At 38.6% G+C, this 24237-nt stretch overlaps 1 protein-coding gene across 2 annotated transcripts in view; it reads left to right on the top strand.

Annotated features, from left to right (window-relative positions):
• The window catches only part of Atp9b (ATPase phospholipid transporting 9B (putative)), a 219926-nt gene that overhangs the window by 4259 nt on the left and 191430 nt on the right, over nucleotides 1-24237 (top strand). For both annotated transcript variants that reach the window (XM_055628015.1, XM_055628014.1), the window contains exons 2-4: nucleotides 9974-10147; nucleotides 20323-20473; nucleotides 23233-23346. In XM_055628015.1, the coding sequence (XP_055483990.1) occupies nucleotides 9974-10147; nucleotides 20323-20473; nucleotides 23233-23346 (439 nt within the window). The remainder of the gene's footprint in view (nucleotides 1-9973; nucleotides 10148-20322; nucleotides 20474-23232; nucleotides 23347-24237) is intronic.

Raw genomic sequence — 24237 nt, 5'->3', positions numbered from 1 at the left:
GAGAGATGACTCATTGTTTAGGAACACTGGCTTCTCTTCCAGAGGATTTGGGTTTGATTCCTAGCATCCCATGGCAATTCACAGTCATCTCTTACTACAGTCCCAGGGAATCCAATGCCCTCATCTGCCCTCCTTGAGCAACAAACATGCATGTGGCGCCGAGACATACATGGTAGACAAAACACCCATATGCATAAGAAATAAAATAATAAAAAATTAAAAGACAGATTGGGTGGGGAGGAACTACTAGTTCAGGGTTATTGTGGTTACTTCTCAGCTCAGGGACTAGCTAGTCTTCCTCCTTGTTCTTTAATTTTTTCAACTAAGACCATGATATTTTTTCTGATACCATTTCCTTAGTTACTGTGATAATGATGGTGCTGGTCATTGTTGTTTTACCATTAGTTTTCATTTTAGCCTATTTTGTGCTGGAAAAAAAAAAACAGTGTTTGAGTGTAGGTAATTTATAAAAGGCAGAAATTGCTTTCTTACAGTTCTGAAGGCTATGTGGTTCAATGTCAAGATAGTTTAATGCCAGCATGTCTTCTTGCTGTTTTTACTGTGTGGTAGAAGAGCATGAGAAAGCCAGCTCCCTTTACGGTAGCATTCACCCTTTTTGAGGGTGCCCTCATTACAGGAATACTACTGGTTAGGTTGCATCTCCTCACACTGAGACTTACACATGAAGCTGCTCTCACACATTTGGAGAGTATAGAGACAAAAGGCGCCAAACAAAGCAAAATACCCACACTGTGATATCACGCCTGATCTCTAGCATGGTATCTTGCGAAAACCTGTGGAGCCCGGTCTTAATGACCACAGTACCCTACAGAAAAGACCAGACTCAAAAGCAGCTTATTAATGAGATGCCTGCTGGCTCTCCCACATGTAGAGCCCATGTCAGTGGCCCACGATTATGAGACCAAACAACTTCTCTTCAACAGCAAGAAAAGAACTTCAACTCCTCGGTGGCTTAATAACCTCTGGGAACTCTCCTGCCTTGCTCTCATAGTGTTTTTATAGGTTCTCCCTGTCTTTTCATGCCTTTGGTGAGGTCTTTATACTGATTGTGCCACTACCTTCCATAAGCCATTTTTTCATGGCTCGGAGGACAGAGCATTCCACCCTAGCACGCTTTTTACTTTCTGCTGTTAAAGCCAGGAGAGGCCTAGTTTCTCATCAGCTTCTTAGTAGTGACTCGTAAATGTCACAGTTGAACTGCACAGCTCCATTTGATGGAGGGTATATGCATGTTTCCTTACACAGTACTGACTTGTTGAGTTGTTTTCTCCTTTGTTAGCATGCAGGCAACGGAGGTTATTTATTTTAAAGCTTTGAGCATTAGGCGTATTTTAGATTAATGTCTTACTTTGATATAAATTTTCAATCAAATGGAAACAGTAGAGCTGTCGATACTTAAGGTACTGTGTAGGTGTCAGTTGGCCACTCGCTGACCTCTCACTTATATTCATGGAAATTATGTGCCCTTCAGAACTTGAGCACTCTATTGAAAGCCCGTGGTGGCGGCTGAGATGGCGTGTCCCCCTCCCTGAATGAGGCAGTACACTTGGGTCTGTGTCATCTGTTCTGGTTTCTTTGTTCACATTGTTTTACTCATCTAAAAAATGTTTCCAGAATTATACTTAATAGCTGGAAACGTTGATTTCTCTTGAGTGACAAACCAATTAAGTGTGTATGACACCAGGCAACAAAGACGCTTAGGATTCTATGCTTATCCTGCCTCTGGGAAAAAAAATCCATTATTCATCGTCTTATTGTTTTTAAATACTGAAGTAAAATTTTCAATACAATAGGAAAATTGCTTTGGAGGGGGAATAAAGTGCTTGCCAGTTCAAAGGCTGCATTTCTGAAGTCTAGGTTATTAAACTTGGCATTGCTCAAGCTTCCAGAGCTCATCATTTTGATTTTCTAGCTTTGAAGTTGGTAAGACTGTGACTTTTGCAGCATGATCACTGACAGAACCCTAATGAAAAAAAAGAAAAAAACCTAAAAATCTTATCTTATGTATATTAACTGATATTCTGAATTTTGATTACATTTTGGATACTCATTTTTCTAGTTTATTTAGAAAGTTTGTTGAAAGACAGTCTTTTGCAGAAAAGAAAAAGACTTTTTTTTTTTTTTTTTTTTTTTTAGGGAGAATACTTTCTTCAGACTCCTTCATGGATTTTTCCCTCTAAATCACCTACAATGTAATTGGTACACGATTATATGGAGCCACTAAAATGGGCTGTCTGTTTGTGTGAGGGCGTGCTTAAAGAGGGTGAAACTAAGTGCCATTTCTCCCAGTGTGTTTATGCTTGAGGTCTTACACATCATTATTCTCCATTCTCCGTGGCAGTGAGAGCTGGAGAGATGTAGCCCTACCTTGTCGCCTGTAGCCTCAGGAGTTCCTTGCACAGACCTCTCCATAGAAGTGAGGATGCATGGCTTATGTTGCAGTAAAGAATTTCAGGCCAAGTCAGTGTGGAGTAGAAATACAGACTTAAGCTAGGCATTTGGAATGAAAGACAAGCCTAAGAAGAGCTTTCCTCAGCTCAAGGCACTTGCTATGCAAGCCTGAGGAGATGGAAGGAGAGAACGAGTTCCTGAAAGTTGCCCTCTGACCTCCACATCTATACAGATGTGCATATACATGTATAATAAGAGGGAACTGTTACATGCCCTGAAATGGGCATAGGCTTCTCAAAACAGTCTCATTTAAGTTTCTCAATAAAAGCTAGCCACTTGATTTCTGTGGCTGTTGAAATTACATTACTATGAGGAATTAAAATATTTAGTAAGAAACAAGTTTTGGTAAACTTACCTAAGGAATCTTTCTTTAGGAAACAAGGTCATGGGTTGGGGATGTGGCTCAGTTGGTGGAATGCTTGCCTAGCTCTGTGAAACTGCAGCCAGGGGTTTCTATCCCCAGCACAGCTAAGACCATGGTGTACACTGGTAACTGTAGTCCTAAAGATGTGGAGACAAAGTCAAGAGTTCAGGATCATGCTTATCTACATACTGAGTCAGAGGCCAGTTTGGACTACATGAGATCCTGTTTTAAAACCACCCTCCCCCATCCAAAACCCCAACAAATAAAAGAATGAGATGATAAGGTTTCTGAGTGTACTGATAGTTTATAGGCTCATAAGATAAACATATGGGTCACAAAGTTTATAATAAGGACTATCCTTATTTTAAACAGGTCACAAGGAAACCAAGACATGTTTTTACTGAAAATAAGCATCATAATTTTGAGAGATCTTTTTGATTTCCATCAGCAGGGTTTAGGAGCCCCTTTCTTCTCCCGTGATTCTTTAGTTTCTCCCATTTTTCTCTCCTGTATCAGCAATATGATAGCCCATCCATTATACGTGTGTGTTATATGTGTGGATGGTTTGCCTGCATATCTGTGTGTGTGTCCTGAGACCTATAGAATTCAGAAAAGGGTATCAGATTCCCTGGAACTATAGTTAGGGACAGTTGTGAGCCACTTTGTGAGTGTTAGAAATTGAACCTGGGTCCTCTGCAAGAGCAGTAAGTGCTATTAAACACTGAGCTGTCACTTCAGCCCTCCTTTATATAGTTAACCAGTTCTTTGGTCATGGGTATTAAAACCCTTTCCATTTTCTTGGTTCCTCTTTCAGTGTAGTCTGTTTGTCTTTGTAGGTAAAAGTTTGTACATGTTTAATTCCATGGATAACTTGAACCTGCAGTTTAGTAGCTGTGTATTGCTGTATAGTAACATAAAGTCTTGTAATATATCTTCACAAATTGTTCATTACTCCTGCCAGCAGTGAAGAATTTTTGTCCAAGACTGTTGCCTATGCTAAATATTAAAAGTTACTTTTCTAAGTGGTATAAAGTGGTGAATGTCTGTAATTCCTCCACTAGGAGGCTGGGGCAGTAAGGTCTCAAGTTTTATATATAGTGAGCCCCTATCTCAGACAACAACAGAAGAATTACTTTGTCCACTTGACAAACAAGGCAAAACACGTTTTTAACTTTTTAAGAAACAGATTATTCTCAAGCTTAGTCCTTCTAATGAATAATAATTTGAAATGAGATAAGCATTCTGGTGCTTCCCTGGCACCATGTGTCTTGTCCATGCTAACCTCGCCATTACCATCACTTGCACATTGCTGTTCCATTGCCCTCTCCCTCATCTTGAAGGCCTTTGCTCTCTGCTCCTTCTAGAACCTTCATTGGTTGACTGCTTTTTAGTATAGAGGGAAGGACATCATTACTTTTCTTACTGCTGTGATGATGCCTGATAAAAATGAAGGAAGGAAGGATTTATTTTGGTCCTGACAGTATGGTCTGATCTCATTAGGAGAGAGAGGAATGTGAGGCTCCTGGCCACATTTTATCCACAGTCAGGAAGCAGAGAGACACTGCACCCAGCTTGTCTTCGGCTTATTCATTCTCGGACCTTAGTCTCTGGGATGGATCCACACTGAGAATTGGTTTTCCTTCCAGCCAAACCTCCCTTGAAACATTCTCCTGGATTACCATGACAGGAAGGATTCCTGGTTTGTTTTCTTTCTAGATCTCTCTCTTTGTAAGTAATCTGTTAGTTTACTTGTTTCTCTCCTGTGTGTTGCAATTTTAGTATGAGCAGGACATGTATGCTGGTTCAGTGCTTTGCTCTCACTGCCTAGGGCAGTGTAGCACATGCAGACACTCGTGTCTAGTGCCGAAGTTCTATGTGGCTAAACATAGTTTTGTGAGTTTACCTGTATTTCTTTGTGAATTTCATTTGCTCATTTGTCATCCAATGCGTTTGCTTTTATATATATTTTTGTAAGACTGTTCATAAAAATGCCCCCCCCCCCCTTTAGTGCTGCAGAATGTAGACATCTGCAGTGCCTGGCCTGGTGCCTGGTAGAAGTCAGTACTTAGTGTAGCCATTGTCATTTAGGCCCACCTAGTCTCTATCTTAATCCAAGATGCCCCCAAGGTCTTTTGCATTCTGCTTTTTAATATGTGACATATTCTCTATGTCGGTGGTTTTTGATCTTCCTAATGCTGTGGCCCTTCAATACAGTTCTTTGTGTTATGGTAACCCCAACCATAAAATTATTTTTGTCGCTATTTCACAATAGCAATTTTGCTACTGTTATGAACTGTAATGTAAAGATCTGTGTTTTCCAGTAGTTTTAAGTGACTCTTGAGAAAAGGGTCATTGGACACCCAAGGGGTCACGACCCACATGTTGAGAACCACCCCACTATAGGTTACTTTAATTAAGTTGCTCTTTTGTTTTTCTGTGTAAGAGTTAAAGTTTCCTCTTTGTCTGGTTTGTGACTGGTTTGTGTCTCCCCAAACTATTTGTAGATTTAAAGGTATCTATTACCATTAAAAAAAAATTGCCTTCTGACAAGAGAATATACTTGGTATGATTTTAGTTATTTTAGCTGATAGGTTGGTGCTATGGCCCAGGATGTGGTCTGTGAGTGACCTGAGAATGTTCTATTGTTGCATAGTACTTTTCTTTTGTTTTTTCTTGGTTTTGTGTAAATAGTGTTTAGGTCAGATTTGTTGATAGTTTTGTGTCTTTATCTCTTCTCTGATTCTCCTTTTTTATAAACAGGAGAATTTTGGAGTAGTGTGGTCTTGCCAGTTTTACATCTGTTTTGTATCAGTTTTGCTGCATGCGCTTTGAAGATCTGGTGCTAGGTGCATGTGCATGCTTGTTTTATTAGACTTTATTGATGATTTAGCCTTACATATTACAATGTCATTTTTAGTCCTGGCTCATCAAAAAAATATTTTGGGGGTGGGGGCTGGAGAGAGATGCCTCATCTGAATTCAGTTCTCAGCACATATGTTAGGTAGCTAACAACCTTGTGTAACTCCAACTCCCAGGGATCTGATGCCCTCTTATGGCCTCCCACATGTAAGTGCCATATACTCACACACATATACACATAAATAAAAGTAAATCTTTTAAAACTGTTTTAGTTTTCTTAGTTAATACAACTTTGTAGCTCTCTTTTGAGTAGTCTTCTCATTATGTCATTTTCCATTCTTTTATTTTTAATTTTTTAACCCCACATATGCTTTTATTTAAGGTAGTTATTGAGGTAGTTATTTTTGTACTCCAGAGGCTGTTTGACACTGTATACTGACATTGTTGGAACACTTTTATTGTCTCAACAAGGGTGATGCTGTTGGTATTTAGTACCTAGAACTAGGGGTGCTTTTGAGCCTTTTGTATGCACAGGATAACACTCGACAGTAACGAATACTCAGTCAAGATGTAAATTGTGCCCACCTGAGAAGGTCCGCTTTGCAGGTCACAATTGCCAAAGCTAACTTAGCAATATTCCTTGAGCATTATCATCTTCCCAGTTATGTAAAGCCAGAAGACCCGTAGACCATTTTCTACTGTTGTCACCTCACACTTAACTACAGTGAAGACTTAACTCCACAGTGCTGTCATTTTTACTTTGCATAGTCCTGCATATTTGTGAAGAACATTTTTTTATTGTTGTTGTTGGCTCTTAAATTCTGAATCCTTCTATATACTGTTTTTATCTTGAAACTTTGCTTAGCATTCTTTAGGGTAGAGCTGCCTACAAAATGCTCTCTTGGTTTTTCCTCATCTGAGAATATTTAAGGTTGTTGGATGAAGCATTTTGTCTGGTAGAAACTTAAGTTTCCAGAAAAAAAAAGAAAGCTCTACCTGTGCTAAAAACACTACAGAACTGACTAGAACTTAATGATTACGGAGTATTAAATTACTGCAAACACAGAGGTACATTATTTTGCACCAGTTTCAGTTCCTTACTGTACCCATTTATTTTTCACTGTATGTCTGACCTAACAGCCTTTAACCTTTAAAAAAAAATTAAAATTAGCATTTTGAATTAGCATTTTCAAATAATATGGAAGATTTTCCTTATTCCCCTGTCCTCCCTTTGTACCCTTCTATATAGCACCCTCATGACTCCTGTTGGAGTCTCATGACTCCTGTTGGCTTCTCCCCTTTCCACAACATTCTTTTTCCCACTCTTGTCTGCTTTCTAGTATCGTAGCTTTTATACCTGCTCCCACTTAATTTTACATGTGTGCCAGGTGCAGTGGTGCACATTTGTAATCCCAGCACTGAGGGTGGGGTAGGGAGACAGAGGCAGGCAGATCTCTGTGAGGTTGAGGCCAGCCTGGTCTACAAAGTGAGTCCAGGACAGCCAGGGCTACATAGAGAAACAAAACCAAAAACCCAACCAACCAAACAAAAACAACAAAAAAGATTTTATATGTGAGAGAGAACATGTGATTTTTTTTTTATGACTTACTTCATGTGATACAATAATTTCAGGCATTTCCTGCAATTTTCATTTTTTCTTTTATGGCTGTAATAAATTCCATTGTGGTATATGTCTATTGTGGTTCCTGTAATGGCTGAACTAGTTTCCACTCCTCCCAGCAATAAATACAACTTCCTCTTCACAGCATTTGTTGTGTCTTTTTTGATGCCGTTCTCGCTGGGGTAAGATGGAATCTTGAACTTATTTTGAATGGCTAACAATATTGAACACTCTTAAAATTACTTTTAGGCCATTTGTGTTTCTTTTCTTTTTCCTTTTTTTTTTTTTTTTTTTTGAGGACTATCTCATTTAGCTCATTTGTTGATTGGCAGATCTCCCTCTGTCTCTGTCTCTGTCTCTCTCTCTGTGTAGTTGTGCAGCTCTTTTATATATTTTGCATAATCCTGTCTGTAGTATAGCTGGCAAAAGTTAACTCTCCTACCGTAGGCTATTAACTGTGTTGATAGTTTTCCCTTTGCAGTTTTCCCTTTGCTGAGCAGAAACCTTTAAAATTTCATGTTGTCTCATTTGTAGCTCTTGGGGGTATTTTCTGTGTTATTTGAGTCCTGTTCAGAGTGTAGTTCCCTATATCTATGTATTGAATTGTGTTTACTATTACCTAACTTGCTTTGCATCTGGTAAAACCTTTAAAATGTATACTTATCAGACCACTAGTTTCTACCAGTCTAAAAGCTAAGCATCAGATAGCATCTAATCCTACAGCAGATTTTTTCCTGCTTTACTGTAACCTGCCTACCAGTCTTCACCAGTGTTTGGAATATGACTTAGGTATGTTTTATAAGAATGAAATCTTAATATATTCGCCTCTGTGGTGGAACATATCTTTATGGGCATCCAAAATGCATGTTCCTGGACTGTGGTCATCCATTTTACTAAGAACAAACCATCTTATTCCATTTGAAGTGAGAGCTGTGTTTTGGGTCAATACACAGTTCTTTTCCTTTGGCTTTTTAAAAATATAATTGCTCTGTCCCGGGGCTTTTATTTTCTTCTGGAGAAACTTGTAGATGTTTGAATGCATGTTTGCTACACCCTGATAGCCGTGTTAGTGTGGAATACTTCTCTATGTGAAGAGTAAAATTAAGGGCTCTGTCTCTTGTACTTGTGGGTTTTACTGGTTCAGTTTGCCTTCTGTATGGATCTGGGATGAAGGGGTGGGGGATCAGCTTGAATGACTTCCATTTGGCCACAGCAACTCAGAGGTCTGCTTTGTGATTTTTCAAAATGAGGTGATGCTTTCCATGGAAGCCCATTGTAAAATTAAATAAAACAGTACTTCATGAACCATCATTATAGCTTCTGAAAAGTTGATTGTTATCAAAAAGGTAAGTATTTTTAAGTTTTAGATTGTTTTGTGATTGAATGGTGACTGAGAACAGTGCTGATGGCAGGCTGCTGTTTGTTTAAAGCAAGGTGATAACACCCCTGCACACATACATGTACATGCGTGCACATGCGTGTGCTCACATTCACACGTGCACTGACACACACATGCACTTGCACACGTGTACACACACACACAAAGAGAGACTGTTGAACTTAGAAAGTTATGCCAGTTGAGTTTTTTTTCATTGAATGTAAATTTTGTGTAGGTATGGCAGAGATGCTGAATAAACGGTTCACTGAATGATTGTTAGCTCTGACCACAAACCTAGGCTAGGGTTCAGACTTGTCGTCATACAGGCAACTATGTTTTGCCAACAGTCACCTTCTAGAACTTTGGTGACTACGCAGTTATGTAATATAACATAGATATGTAGATTTTTGGCAAATAGTAACGTTGGAGATTATTTTCTTATCGAGCTGAATGCAGTGAATGGGTTTTAGACAGCCCTGGTCATTTAGTCACTGAGATTTATAGCATGAGGATTATCAGCTGCTTCCGCTAATTCAGGTTTCTGTACACAACCTTTTCTTTACCTGTTTAACTGTCAATTTCCCCACCCCAAAGGGAAATAATCTCATTATGAAGCAGTTTTGTTTTGTTTTTCAAGACAGTCCAGGAACTCACTCTGTAGACCAGGCTAGCCTTGAACTTAGAGACCTGTCTGCCCCCGGCCTTCCAACTGCTGGGATCAAAGGTGTGCACCACTACTGCCCCACAATAGTTTTTTTTTTTTGTTGTTTGTTTGTTTGTTTGTTTTAAACAGTGGTTTGCCTTGGAGGAAGGTACCTTAGTGATAGAAACTAAAAGTGGTATTTTAGTTATATTTCTATCGCTGTGAAAAGACACCAGACCAAGACAATTTATAAAAAAAGAGCATTTAATTGGGGGATTTACTACAGATTAAGAGGGTCAGTCCATGACCCTGTGGCCAGGGCCATGCTAACAGGCAGGCATGGGACTGGAGCAGTAGCCCTAGCTGGGGGATGTTATCTGATCTGCTGGTTGGGCCTGGTATGGGCTTCTGAAACCTCAAAGCTCACTCTTAATGACACGCTTCCTCCAACCCACACCTCCTAGTCCTTCCCAAAAGGGTTTAACTAACAAGGTACCAGACATTCAAATATGAGCCTTTGGAGGCCATAATCCTTCAAATCACTCTGGTGATTAGTGAACTTTGTCCTGATAGTACCCTGGTTGAGATACACTATAACAGCAGTCTGCTTATCTTTCTGTTCTTACCTTTACCTAGGTACCAGCTGGAGGATGAGTCTGCCCATTTGGATGAAATGCCACTGATGATGTCTGAAGAAGGCTTTGAGAATGACGAAAGTGATTACCACACGTTACCTCGAGCTAGGATAACACGGAGGAAGAGAGGACTAGAGTGGTTTGTCTGTGGTGGATGGAAGTTCCTCTGTACCAGGTTTGTCAATCTGTTGCTACCTGATTATCATGTGTACAGAGATTACATACGTGAGAGTTTAGCTGTGAGTGTGTTTGTTATGTCTGTCAATATTATGTTGGTATGAAAATGGAGTATACTAATAACATTAATCCACACCAGAGGATGCTGATTTCAAAGGGAAAATACAATTTATTATTTTATGAAAAATTTTAATGGTTAAAACCAGGGAAACTAATTTTGTTGCTGATGCATAGTAGAATTAATTCTATTTGCTGTATCCATGTAAATGGCATTTCCTTCTTTATCAAAGGAGTAGATATGAACTTTAAAAATGTGATTTAATAACAATTTAGTTATGTGCATCATTCAGCTCTAATGTTTTGATTTGGAATAAGATTCTTCTGTTTAATCAGCAAGTTACAAGTTAAAAAATTCTTCAAATTTCAAAGTATTTTCTTGCTCCTAAGTGAATGGATCTGATTGAGTAGGCCCTGGCAGGTGAAAGTGCAGCTGCTCCTCTCAGATGCCTCACAGCCGCCTGTCCATAGACTGTCTTCTGAGTGGTGACTCGAGGCCATTTGTGTGCAAGGTTGTCACAGAAAGGCGGTTTGCTGCTTCCTGTACGGTTTTTAGCTGACGTTCTGGTTTTGGATTATCAGGTTTCAGAGCTTACTGAGTTGTTTTTTTTTTTTTATTTTTTTATTTTTTGGATATAGTTTATTTCCTAGGTCTAGTTTATTTAGGATCCTTCCTTTCCTTACTTCAGACTTTTCTACTAAGGACTGCCTGTAGTGCTGGCTATAAGGTTATCATGGTTATTATTACCTGTGATTCTCTTCAAACCCTTTATCTCTCCATCAGTGCTGAAGGCATATTTGCAGGATGTCAGTGTTTGTAGTAGTTTACTTTTAGAGCATGAAATATTTCATCCTAAACTCTTCTGGATTTTCTGGTTGCTCTAAACAGTCTGGTAATTCTGATATTTCTGCCTTTGTAAATTGTCTTTCTCATACTGTTTTTAGGATTTTTCTTTACTTTGTATTTCTTTTGTTAATTTTTATTTTTTTCTTCACAATTTATTCATTATATATCCCAGTTGAAGATCCCTTCCACAACTCCCCCAAGTCCCACCCTCCTTCCCCCATCCCCCCATCCCCTTCCCCTACTCCACTGAAAGGGGGAGTTTTCCACTATTACCATTTGCCCATAGCTTGTTAAGTCTCATCAGGACTGCCTGGATCCTCTTCCTCCATGGGTGGCAAGGTTGCATCATCAGGACCAGTGATAGAGGCAGCCCCTGCCTCCCTCCCTCAGCTACCCACATGGAGACTGAGCTACCAATCGGCCACATCTGAGCAGGGGGTCTAGGTCCTATCCATGCATGGTCCTCTGTTGGTGCATCAGTCCATGCAGGATTCCCTGGGTTCAGATTTTTAGTTTTGTTTGTCTCCTTGTGGGTCTCCTGTCTCCTCCATCTCCCTCTATTCCCACCCTTTTCCTTCTCCAATTTAAGACTTCCTGCACTCTACCCAAAGTTTGGCCCTGAGAGTCAGCATCTGCTTTGATCCTCTATTGGGTGAATCATTTCAGAGGACCCTCCAAAGTAGGCTCCCATCTGGTTTTCCCTCTTCTACCACTTCTGGTTTCTATCCTGTTTGCCATTTTGAATGAGACTTAAGCATCCTCCCTAAGGTGCTCCTTGTTGTTTAGCTCCTTTAGATCTGTAGATGGCTATTCTATATTATACAGCTATTATCATTTTATAAATGAGTATATACCATGCCTAAAATGTGCAGTCCCCATCCCGAAAGGCAGAAGATGGACACCAGAAGAAGAAGAAAACAGGAATCAAGTTAGGAACCTGCCACAGAGGGCCTCTGAAAGGCTCTGCCCTGTAGACTATCAAAGCAGATGCTGAGACTTATGGCCAACTGTTGGGCAGAGTGCATGGAATTTTACGTAAGAAGTGGGAAATAGTAAGATCTGGACAGGACAGGAACTCCACAAGGAGAGCAACAGAACCAGAAAATTTGAACACAGGGGTCTTCCCAGAGACTCATACTCCAACCAAGTATCATACATGGAGATAACCCAGAAGGGAGAGGGAAGGTGGGATTGGGAGGGGAGGAGGGAGGACCTTATGGGGGGATACAAAGTGAATAAAGTGTAATTAATAAAAGTAAAAACAAAGAAAAAAAGAAAAAAAAACAAGGAAATCATGAAATTTGCAGGCAAATGGATGGAACTAGGAGAGATCATCCTGAGTGAAATAACCGAGAAACAGAAATACTTTGTATTTCTGACTTCCTGACTCTTAACATGTCATGGAGAGTTTCTTCTCTGGGAATGTCTATTTGGTGTTCTAGTACCTCCTTTTTTTTGGAAGCCGACTTTCTGTAAATTTGGGAAGGTTTCTGCTATACTTTATTAAATACGCTGTCTATTCCATTTGAATTTGCTTCAGCTCCTTCTTCAGCTCCACGAGTTCTCAGGTTTGGCCTCTCTGTTGCATTACATGCATCACAGACTCTTGGAAATAGTGTTCCTGTTCCTTATTTTTTTTTCGCATGTGTATCTCTGGATTATGTCCTTGACTTTTCCCTGCCTTTCTGAAATCTGTGCTCACAGTCTTGTCTGCTGTGGTTTTCATTTGGTTGACCATCTCCTTTATTTCAGTTATTTCTGTTTGTTTTTCAATGCTTCAATCTCCTTGCTAATTTTTTCCTTTATATTTTGAACTTCAGTTTTAATTTATTGTTATGTTCACTTTGGAGATTGTCTTGTCAAGGTCTTGGTTGGAGCTCATAATACCTGCATGATTGTTTGATTTAATAACTAATTTGTTTGAACACTAAGACTGGATTCCTTCTCAGCTGATTCAGCTGTCCAATTTTGGACTCCCTCTTCTGAGAGTTGATCAATTGGTGATGGGTCCAGGTGGTGGTTGTGCTGACTTTGTATTCTTATGACACTCTGTCAGAGTGGATTTATTTGGACTTCTTCTAAGCCTTTTGGGATATTCTCCTTTTCCAGAGGCTTCCTAGAGGAATATATATGTGAAGTTCATCCAGGGGGGCCAATGTTGGTTAGCAGATGGATTGCTGAAGTGATCCTCTCTCGGCTGAGTGCCAGCAGGAACAAGGATGGGACTGGAAACCCAACACCAACGTGATTGGGTGGAATGAAAACCTATGTCACCCTTTGGATTGTGTGCACTTGCTAGAGACAGAATACAAAACTTCAGGCCCACTGAATTTGTCTGCTGTTTGGGCATGGGTAGAGCCAAAGGCTCAGAGTGACCTCTGGGGCCACAGTAATGGCCATTTGAACCTCAGCCATGAAAACCTCATACCCATAGTGACCTCAGAATCCCTCTGGAACCAATGTTCCAGACTCCCATGGGACCCTGGGCACACTGGAGTTGAAGCCTAGGCTCTACACTGACCTCTGAGACCACTGTAATGGAGTCCTAGCTGCAGGTTACTCTTTGGTCCCATAGAAGCCTGAGGCCTGAACACTCAACTCTTATCAGAATACCAAATATATTAGTAAACACATTTTCTGATTTTTTTCCCTTTTACAATTTTTGTTTTTAAATGAAGTATATAGCTGTGTTTTACGTTTTTTGTAATAGTGGTACTTTCTTCATGGAAAATATTAATTTATTTGAAAATGTGTATGTCAGCAGCAAAAGGACCCAGGTTTAAGGATATTGAAGCAGCTCAGTAAAATCTATAGCTGTGCTTGCAAAGTACTTTATATGAATAGATTGTGATCCCATGGAGAAAGCTAGTAGAACGATCTGGGCTAGGTTGAGTCAGTGGATATGGCATTAATGCATGTTCCATTGCCTTGTAGGATGTATATCCTTACATTCTTGTTGTTTGGTGGGGGCTTTGCTCCATAAAGAAATTGCAATAGGAATTAAAACTGTACCTTAGAAAGTCAAATCATGTATTTAGCAATCAGCTTGTACCTAATTCTTTATTGCTAATATATTTTCAGTTTTGAATCTTTGCTACTTTGTTTTCTAAATACCAAAAGTTCTTACATTTGGAATTGTTGGAGCTACTTACAGTGGTTCTTATAGCAGATGTATAAATTTAGTTAATTGCAGCAAGAAAATTTTGGTGACTTTCTTTTTTTTTTAATTTTAATTCTAGTTATTTTTTTTTCTTCACAATTTAGTCATTATATATTTGGATTGGAGCCCTTTCCCTCAACTCCCTCCAGCCCCACCCTCTCTCCCTTTTCTACCCATCCCCTTCCCCTAGTCCACTGAAAGGGGGAGTTCTCCACTATTGCCATCTGCCCATAGCTCTTTAAGTCTCATCAGGACTGCCTAGATCCTCTTCCTCTGTGGCCTGGTAAGGCCAAATCACCAGGGGCAAGTGATCAAAGAGCAGTCAACTGAGTTCATGATAGAGGCAGCAGATGCTCCCCTCCCTCAGAGATCCACATGAAGACTGAGCTGCCAATCAGCCACATCTGAGCAGGGGGTCTATGTTCTTTCCATGCATGGTCCTCCATTGGTGCAGACCCACTGGGCTCACATCTTTTAGTTTTGTTGGTCTCCTTGTGGGGCTCCTGTCCCCTCCAGGTCCCACTGTCCCTACCCCTCTTTTCTTCCATAAGACTTTCTGTGCTCTACCCAAAGTTTGGCCCTGAGTCTCAGCATCTGCTTCGATTCCCTGTAGGGTGAATACTTTCAGAGGACCCTCTATAGTAGATTCCCATCCTGTTTCCACTCTTCCACTGCTTCTGGTGTCTATTCTGTTTGCGATTCTGAATGAGATTTAAGCATCCTCCCTAGGGTCCTCCTTAGTGTTTAGCATCTTTAGGTCTGTCAATGGCTATTCTATATTATATAGAACGTATATATCTAATATCTGCTTATAAGTGAGTTTATACCATGTGTGTCTTTCTGTTTCTGGGTTACCTCATGTATGATGATCTCTTCCAGTTCCCACCATTTGCCTGCAAACATCATGATTTCCTTGTTTTTAATAGCTGAGTAGCATTCCATTGTGTAGAGGTACCACAATTTCTATATCCATTCCTCCGTTGAGGTACATCTAGGTTGTTTCTAGATTCTGGCATTACAAATAAAGATGTTATGAACATAGTTGAACAAATGTCCTTATGGAATGGTGGGGTATCTTTTGAGTATATGCCCAGGAGTGGTGTAGCTGGATCTTGAGGAAGTGCTATTTCCAATTTTCTGAGAAATCACCAAATTGATTTCCAAAGTGGTTGTACAAGTTTGTACTCCCACCAGCAATAGAGGAGGGTTCCCCTTTCTCCACATCCACTCTAGCATGTGTTGTCACTTGATTTGTTCTTAGCACCATTACACCATTCTGATCAGTGTAAGATGGAATCTCAGAGTTGTTTTGATTTGAATTTTCCTGATAAGGATGTTGAGCATTTCTTCAAGTGTTTCTCTGCATTCCCTGTTCCTCTATTGAGAATTCCCTGCTTAGCTCTGTACCCCAATTTTTAATTGGATTATTTGATTTGTTGATGTCTAATTTCTTGAGTTCTTTATATTTTCTTGCTATTAGCCCTGTATCAGATGTAGGGCTGGTGAGGATCTTTTCCCAGCCTGTAGGCTGTGGCACACACCTATGGACACCTGATTTTTGACAAGCCAAAACCATAGAATGGAAAAATGATAGCATCTTCAACAATTGGTGCTGGTCTGACTGGAAGTCCACATGTAGAAAAATGCAGATACCCATATCTATCACCCTGCATGAAATTAAAGTTCAAGTGGATCAAAGATCTTAACATAAAAACAGACACATTAAATTTTTGGAAGAAAAAGTGGGGAAGAACCTCAAACTCATTGGCACAGGAGACAATTTCCTGAACAGAACACCAACCGCTCAGGCTCTTAAGATCTACAATTAATAAATGGGACCTTGTAAAACTGAAAAGCTTTTAGTGATTGTTTCAATACATTTAGATAGGAACTAAGATTATTGAGTTATAAGTGTTTTAATAATTTCTGCTTGTACGGCCTGTGAGTAAGTAAGGACCATTTTTTATTTGGCAAAATTTTCAATCTGGAGGCTTAGAAATGTCTTGCTAAGTTTTTTTTTTTTTTTTTTCCAATTTTGAATTTCTTTGCAGCTTTCTGTAAATTGCTATGAGAAGCATTGATATGCATAGTTCTCTGATCTGCTCTGATCTTTCTCACGAGAGTTACATTTTACTTGTTATTAAAAATCAGTTGTTCCTAGAAAAGTGAAGTCAGAAATGTCATTTCCTATATGAAGGCAGGAGAAGAGGGGATCAGATGCTAGGATTATTCCTAGTTTTCAATGGCCCCTGCACTTTGACTTAATCTGTAAAATATTTGGGGTACAGAAGCATGGGGAAATGCCCATTTGTAAGATGACATGAATATCATATTGTTCAGTCAGGGTAACCAAAGTTACTTGCAATTAGATATAATACTTTAACTTGTGGGAGATAATGAGAAAGGTGGCCTATATTTTGGCAGTTATTTAATTATAAATAAAATTGTAGAAGTCATATTCTTGATATGTAAATATATTTTATTTAATGCTAGAACACTGCTCCAATTGGAGAGTCATTTATGAAAAAATGGTCCTAAATATTTTAAAGAAAAATATAATTTTTGTGTTATTCGGTTTACTTACTAGACTTGATAGCATAAGACCCTCTATAAGTCTGAAAGTGTTCTCTGTATAGTCATTAATAATTTAGGGTACATAGAAATGTTTTTAAGGTAGCCACTAACCACATAAAGTACCTTGGGGTGACACTAACCAAGCAAGTGAAAGACCTGTTTGAGAAAAACTTCAAATCTCTGAAGAAAGAAATTGAAGAAGATCTCAGAAGATGGAAAGATCTCCCGTGCTCATGGATTGGTAGGATTAACATTGTGAAAATGGCCATCCTGCCAAAAGCAATCTACAGATTCAATGCAATTCCCATCAAAATACCAACTCAATTCTTTACAGACCTTGAAAAAAAGATTCTCAGCTTCATATGGAGAAACAAAAACCCCAGAATCTCCAAAACAATCCTGTACAACAACAGATCATCTGGAGGTATCTCCATCCCCGATCTCAAGTTGTACTACAGAGCAATAGTAATAAAAACTGCATGGTATTGGCATAAAAACAGAAAGGAGGATCAATGGAACCACATAGAAGACCCAGAAATAAACCCACACACCTATGAATACTTGATTTTTGACAAAGAAGCCAAAACCATTCAATGGAAAAAAGACAGCATCTTCAACAAATGGTGCTGGTCCAACTGGATGTCCACATGCAGAAAAATGAAAATAGATCTATATTTATCACCCTGCACAAAACTAAAGTCCAAGTGGATCAAAGACCTCAACATAAAACCAGATACTCTAAATCTGTTAGAAGAAAAAGTGGGGAACAGCCTAGAACTCACTGGCACAGGAGACAACTTCCTGAACAGAACACCAACAGCACAGGCTCTAAGAGCAACAATCAATAAATGGGACCTCATGAAACTGAAAAGCTTCTGTAAAGCAAAGGACACTGTCATCAAAACAAAACGCCTGCCTACAGATTGGGAAAGAATCTTCACTAACACTTTATCTGACAGAGGACTAATATCGAGTATATACAAAGAACTAAAGAAGCTGAAAAGCAGCAAACCAAGTAATCCACTTAAAAAATGGGGAACAGAGCTAAACAGAGAATTCTCGACAGAGGAATATCGAATGGCAGAGAAACACTTAAAGAAATGCTCATCCTCATTAGCCATCAGGGAAATGCAAATCAAAACGACCCTGAGATTTCACCTTACACCCATCAGAATGGCCAAAATGAAAAACTCAAGGGACAACACATGCTGGAGAGGTTGTGGAGAAAGGGGAACCCTCCTCCACTGCTGGTGGGAATGTAAACTGGTTCAACCAATCTGGAAATCTATCTGGCGTTTTCTAAGACAATTAGGAATAGTGCTTCCTCAAGACCCAGCTATACCACTGCTAGGTATATACCCAAACTTTGCTCAAGTACACAAAAGAGATATTTGCTCAATCATGTTTATAGCAGCTTTATTTGTAATAGCCAGAACCTGGAAACAACCCAGATGTCCATCAACGGAGGAATGGGTACAGAAATTGTGGTATTTTTACACAGTGGAATACTACTCAGCAATCAAAAAGGAGGAAATCATGAAATTTTGCAGGCAAATGGTGGGACCTAGAAAAGATCATCCTGAGTGAAATATCCCAGAAGGAGAAAGACAAACACGGTATATACTCACTTATATAGACCTATAAGATATGATAAACATAATGAAATCTATACACCTAAAAATAATAATCAAGAGAGCGGACACGGGGTAAGATAATCAATCCTCGTTTAGAAAGACAGATGGGATGTGCATTGAACGTATGACAGGAGTCTACTGAGCGCATCTGAAAGACTCTAACTAGCAGTGTTTTCAAAGCAGATACAAAGACTCATGACCAAACCTTCGGCAGAGTACAGGGAATCATGAAAGAAGGGGAGTTAGTATGATGGGGAAAGGATAGGAGCTCCACAAGGACCAATTATATCTGGGTCTTCTCTGAGACTGACATTCAACCAAGGACCATGTATGAATGTAACCTAGAACCTCTGCTCAGATGTAGCCTGTGGTAGCTCAGTAACCAATTGGTTTCCCATAGTGAGGGGAACAAGGACTATTTCTAACAGGAATTCAATGACTGGCTCTTTGGCCTCCCCACCCCCCAAGGATGGAGCAGTCCTGTTAGGCCACGGAGGAGGGCTTTGCAGCCAGTCCTGAAGATACCTGATAAAACAGGATCAGATGAATGGGGAGGAGGTTCCCCCTATCAGTGGACTTGGCAAGGGGCACGGTGGAGATGAGGGAGGGAGGGAGGGACTGGGAGGGAATGAGGGATCGGGACACGGCTGGGATACAGAGTTAATAAAATGTAACTGATAAGAAAAAAATAAATTAAAAAAAAAAGAATAAAAAAAAAGTTATTAAGGAAATACCAGCCACTTCTTCTAGAGATGTTTCTTTTGTTGTTCCTCTTATTTTTCAGTGTTTTCTGATGTTTTGCTTACATAAATTATCCCTTAAAAATCCTCATAATTTAACTTTTTTCTTTGCTCTACAAGTTAGTAATGTTCACGCACATATTTTTTGGTGAGAGTCGGGGCTACACACTATAGCACATGCTGGCCTGGAACTCAGTGTATTGTACAGTCTGGGCTCTGCTTTGGTGTCACTCTTCCTGTCTCAGCCTCCAAAGCACTATGGGTACTTTCCACACCCAGCTATTAGAGTATCTTTTAAAAATATTTTTGAGGTTTATGCCCTTTCCCCTGGGCATTGAAATCACCTACCTTCTCCTTTTGATGGCGTTTTGGTCTGTATGATTCAGTGAGATTTGAGGAGGCTTCAGTCTTTGCATACCTCCTGCCCATCTTGAGTACATTTGTTCTGTTTTATGCAGTAGTGTTGAACTTGATAGCTACTCTCTATTTTATTCTGTCTGTGTACAATGACAAAATCATTAGCGATAATACATTTCCTAAATTTGTAATACAGTTTTTAAATGCATGGTTTTGTATCTTTACTGTTTTAACATAGATCTGTCTTTATATATTTATATACCAGATTATTTATTGCAGATCAAAATTTTGTAATGGAATGCATTACTGAGGAATTACTGTTGAATTTTGAATGCTGAAAAGAAGTGTTTTCATAAGCAGCTGTGTGCACTTGAGGTACCTGACCCATAGTTAGTTTGTTCGTAAAATGTGGTGTTCTATAGGACTCATTATTATAATGGGAACTTCAAACATCTCAGATGTTTCATGGAAGCTACTAACCAAGGTGGCTGTTGAACTCTTGAAATATAGCTGAATACCTGAGTTTTTACTTTTAATTAATTGAAATTAAAATTTTTGTCTGTAGCTACTGGATTCTCTATTGGATAGTGTCAGTGTGAGGTCTTCTTGAACCAGAGTCCACATTCAAGAATGATGACTTTGTAATAGAATAAGGTAATGACAGATTAGCATTAGATAGAATATTAGTGACCATGGAATATAGATAATCAATATTGATTTCTAGATATACAGAATTTTGATCTTTAAAAAAACATTATATATCTGTATCTATATATCACTATATATATCTTTCGTTTTATGCAGTTGCTGTGATTGGCTGATAAATGTTTGTCAAAGAAAGAAAGAACTGAAAGCTCGAACAGTATGGCTTGGATGTCCAGAGAAGTGTGAAGAAAAACATCCCAAGAATTCTATAAAAAATCAGAAATACAATGTATTTACCTTTATACCTGGGGTAAGATGATTGCATCTTCAAAGTCAATTGCATGTCTGATCTTGTTGCCTTCTTTTGCTTTCTGAAGACTGTGTAGAAACTGTCTGTCCAAGCTGCTATCTTTCAGTTTCACACTTTCCCATTTCAAATTATTATTCAAGACTTCCTTTGTATTTTTGGCTCTCTCTAATTAATAAAATGTACAATTGATTATTACTGTTAGTGCTTGATAAACATTTATGTTATGAGAATTTAAAAGTATATAAATCGTAAAGAACAGGTAAATGATCAGGAAACATGCTATAATTTAAGGGACACTTGAAATTTGTTTGGAAGGAAAAGTAGAATTAATGTTGCAGTCAGCCTTGGAATTTCAGAAAAGAAGTATACAATGTGTTCACAGTAACAAAATATTTCTCTTTGTTTATTTATAGATGCTTTTTCTATATCAAGCTGTTAATTTCAGGCCTTGTTACAATAACTTATTAGTTACCTACAATTGAGTATATTGTTATATACTGAAGTTTAAATACCTTATTATTTCTTTGTTACTAATACTTTTGATTAATTTATAAAACTAGGTTTATCATGAATTTAGATTAATTTTTGCTTTCTATATATCATTTCCTATTTTAATAGGTTTGTGTTTCTTTATGAGTGTAAAGGTAGCTGATATGAATTATATGTCTTTTTTATTTTACAGGATTTTTTTTTTCTAATCAGTAATTCTTAGAATTTAAATTCATATAGTTTATCTGTAGAAAAATTCAATATGTATCTTACATTTCTGTAAGAAAAGTATTGGCAAAGTTTAGCTGTTGGTTCTTACTCTATTTTGTACGAAAAGCTCTTGATCATCTTGAATATAAGTTGCATTATTTTTTATGTTTAATAAAGTAGGTATGCTAAATTTCTTTTGATCCATAATGGTCCTCTCAACTCCTGGTCCCCAACCAATCACTAATAGGCTTGATGTCTAATGTGCCTCTTTATTAAAACGCGGAATCCATGACTCCATAATTGAAAGACTGACCTTCCATTAGCACAATAAAATGTCAACTGCTTTTCAGTCAGATAAATATTACCTTGTTTTTTGAACAAAGCCATTTGTTTTTTTCGTTAAGTGTAAATTATTAAATACAAAGTGTCCCAGGATATTGCCTTGTCCTAAAGGTCACCAAGGTAATTGAGTCTCTTGTAAAGTATTGGTCATAGTTAAAGCCAGTAATGTAGCTCAGCTTTGAGTGTGAACTTCCACAGCCATTGGCTTCATTCTCAGAGTACCTGTTGATGGCTCTGCACAATGCTTGGTTACTGTGTGCATGATTTTCTTCCTTATCAAGTCTCTGAAATTAGTCTTTTCATCTAAAACGTAGTATTTCAGAAACATTTAGTAATTACACAGTAGGAATTCTATGCCATTTTTAGCACAAATGGCAATTTCTGAATTGCTAATAGATATAATTTGTGCTGAGATTTTATAGAAATTGCTGAAGAAAAAGAGCTTTCTTTCCTGCTGAGATTAATTTATGAAATAATTCAAAACATTTTTAGACAGCAATTGAGCATGATTATGGATATAAACATATTGAGTGTAACTGTTGTTACACACAGAATTGTATGATGATGCAGGTACTTCAATATGTACAAATTGGCTCTAGCTCTTTAAGCCAACAGAAACCATTTAACCCATTGATCTCTTGTTGAAATTGCTGTGTCTTCTACCTAGCATAAGGAATGGCTTCCAAGGAGATTTTGATTTACAGTTTATAACTTTGAAAGCTTAACTGAAAATAGTCTTTTTTATTTTTCCTTTTTAGCTTTTTGATGCAGAGTCTCTTTATATAGCCCTGTTTGTCCTGGAACTCACTGTGTAGACCAGGCTGTCCTTGATGTCTGCCTGCCTCTGCCTCCTGAGTGTTGGGATTAAAGGTGTACACGACTATTATTTATTACTAAGTATAACTCCAACTGATTCTTTTTAAAATAATTTTTTTTGCAATATTGTGATTAAATCTAGGGCCTCATCATGCCAGCCCAGTGTTCTACTACTAGCTGACATCTTTAGCTCTAGAAGATTCTATTTGAGTAAACAAACAAGTTTTAGCAATCTTAAAATTATTACATGATGAAATTTATTTAATATTTGCAAATAATGTCAAAAATCAAATACTGAAAGACACTAAAGGTTATACGTAGAGTGCTGTCTTCCTGAAAACTGGTCTGTTGCTTACATATTTTAGGTGAATGGTTTCTATTTTGAGAGTTAGCTAGGCTTCTATCATGTAATCGTGCGTGGATTCGCTGGTTTGCTCAGCACATATTTGGAAGCTCAGTATCCATGCTAAAAGCACACTGTATTATATTTTACTTGTTTCTATCTTTGTTTTCCTCCGGTGAATCTCGGGAGTTTTTCCTTTGTAAGAGAAGCCTCCTTGGTGGACATTACCTGTGTGCTCACCGGCTAGCATGGGGTAGAAGGGGGTTACTGTTTGTGAACATTTCAAATGAGCATAGGAAGCTACAAGTTTTATGTAAAGAGAAGCAAAACTCTTAGGGAAGTGTACAGTTGAGAGTCGTAATTGTATTTAAAATTATATCTTAAAATTGGGGTAATCTTAGCATGCCGTTTGAAAGCCAATGTCAAAATTAATTTACTCTGAACCATCTTATTTTCATTGAGAGATATGTATTTGCATGTTAGGCTGAATTTAATTGATTGAAGTATTAATACATTTTTCTTGAAGGGACTGTACTAATTTTTTTTAATTCCTTTTTAGGTTTTGTATGAACAATTCAAGTTTTTCTTGAATCTCTATTTTCTGGTAGTGTCCTGCTCACAGTTTGTACCAGCATTGAAAATTGGCTACCTCTACACCTACTGGGCTCCTCTGGTAAAATGCCTTTATAGTTATGTTACATTGTTCAATACTTAGCATATAATTTTAGCAGTTGATGTGACTGGGATAAGCTAGGTGTGTTTTTACATGGTATTGCTGTTCATCATTGAACTTTTGCTAAAAGAACATGCTGAGTTTTGTGACTCAACTCCCGTCCGTGAGTCCTACAGTAAGTGTGCTGTTAGTGCACTGCTGGCAGAGCTGCAGGTGTGTAGGCCCCTCCTGCTGGGCTCTCATGTACCAGTCCTTGGGTAGAGTAGCCTGCCTGCTCCTCCCTGTGCCCTGTAGCTGCTGGGAGCCATGCTGCTTGGCTCTGTTGCTTTACTTTCCTGACACTCAGCTGATGGTGAAAGCTCGAAGCTATTTCGCTGCAGGCCAGTTTCTGATTGCTCTCCCAATGTATAATGGTTTTTGAAAGGCTGGCAATGGTATACCTCTTTTAGATATAGTCTCTCTTCATAGTTTTATATGATTTGTTGATTGTTTTGGTTGCCCTTTTTTTGTTAGATCAGCGGTTCTCAGTGGGTCGTGACCCTTTTGGGGGTAAACTACCCTTTTACATTGGTTGCCTGAGATCATTGGAAAACACAGATATTTATATTATGATTTATAGCAGAAGCGAAATTATACTTATAACGTAGCCACAAAAATGATTTTACAGATGTGATCTGATAGACTAAGATCAGAAGGAAGGAGAGGACGACCTCCCCTTATCAGTGGATTTGGGGAGGGGCATGCGTGAAGAAGGGGAAGGGAGGGTGAGACCGGGAGGGGAGGAAGGAGGGCCTTATGGGGGGATACAAAGTGAATAAACTGTAATTAATAAAAATAAATAATTAAAAAATGATTTTCCAGTTGGGGGTCACTGCAACATAAGGAATGGTA

This window comes from Psammomys obesus, unplaced genomic scaffold (genome assembly GCF_907164565.1).
Source record: "Psammomys obesus unplaced genomic scaffold, mPsaObe1.curated_primary_1811, whole genome shotgun sequence".
In the NCBI taxonomy this organism is placed as follows: Eukaryota; Metazoa; Chordata; class Mammalia; order Rodentia; family Muridae; genus Psammomys; species Psammomys obesus.
The sequence above is the reverse complement of the archived record's forward strand: the minus strand, read 5'-3'. Positions and strand labels throughout refer to the sequence as shown.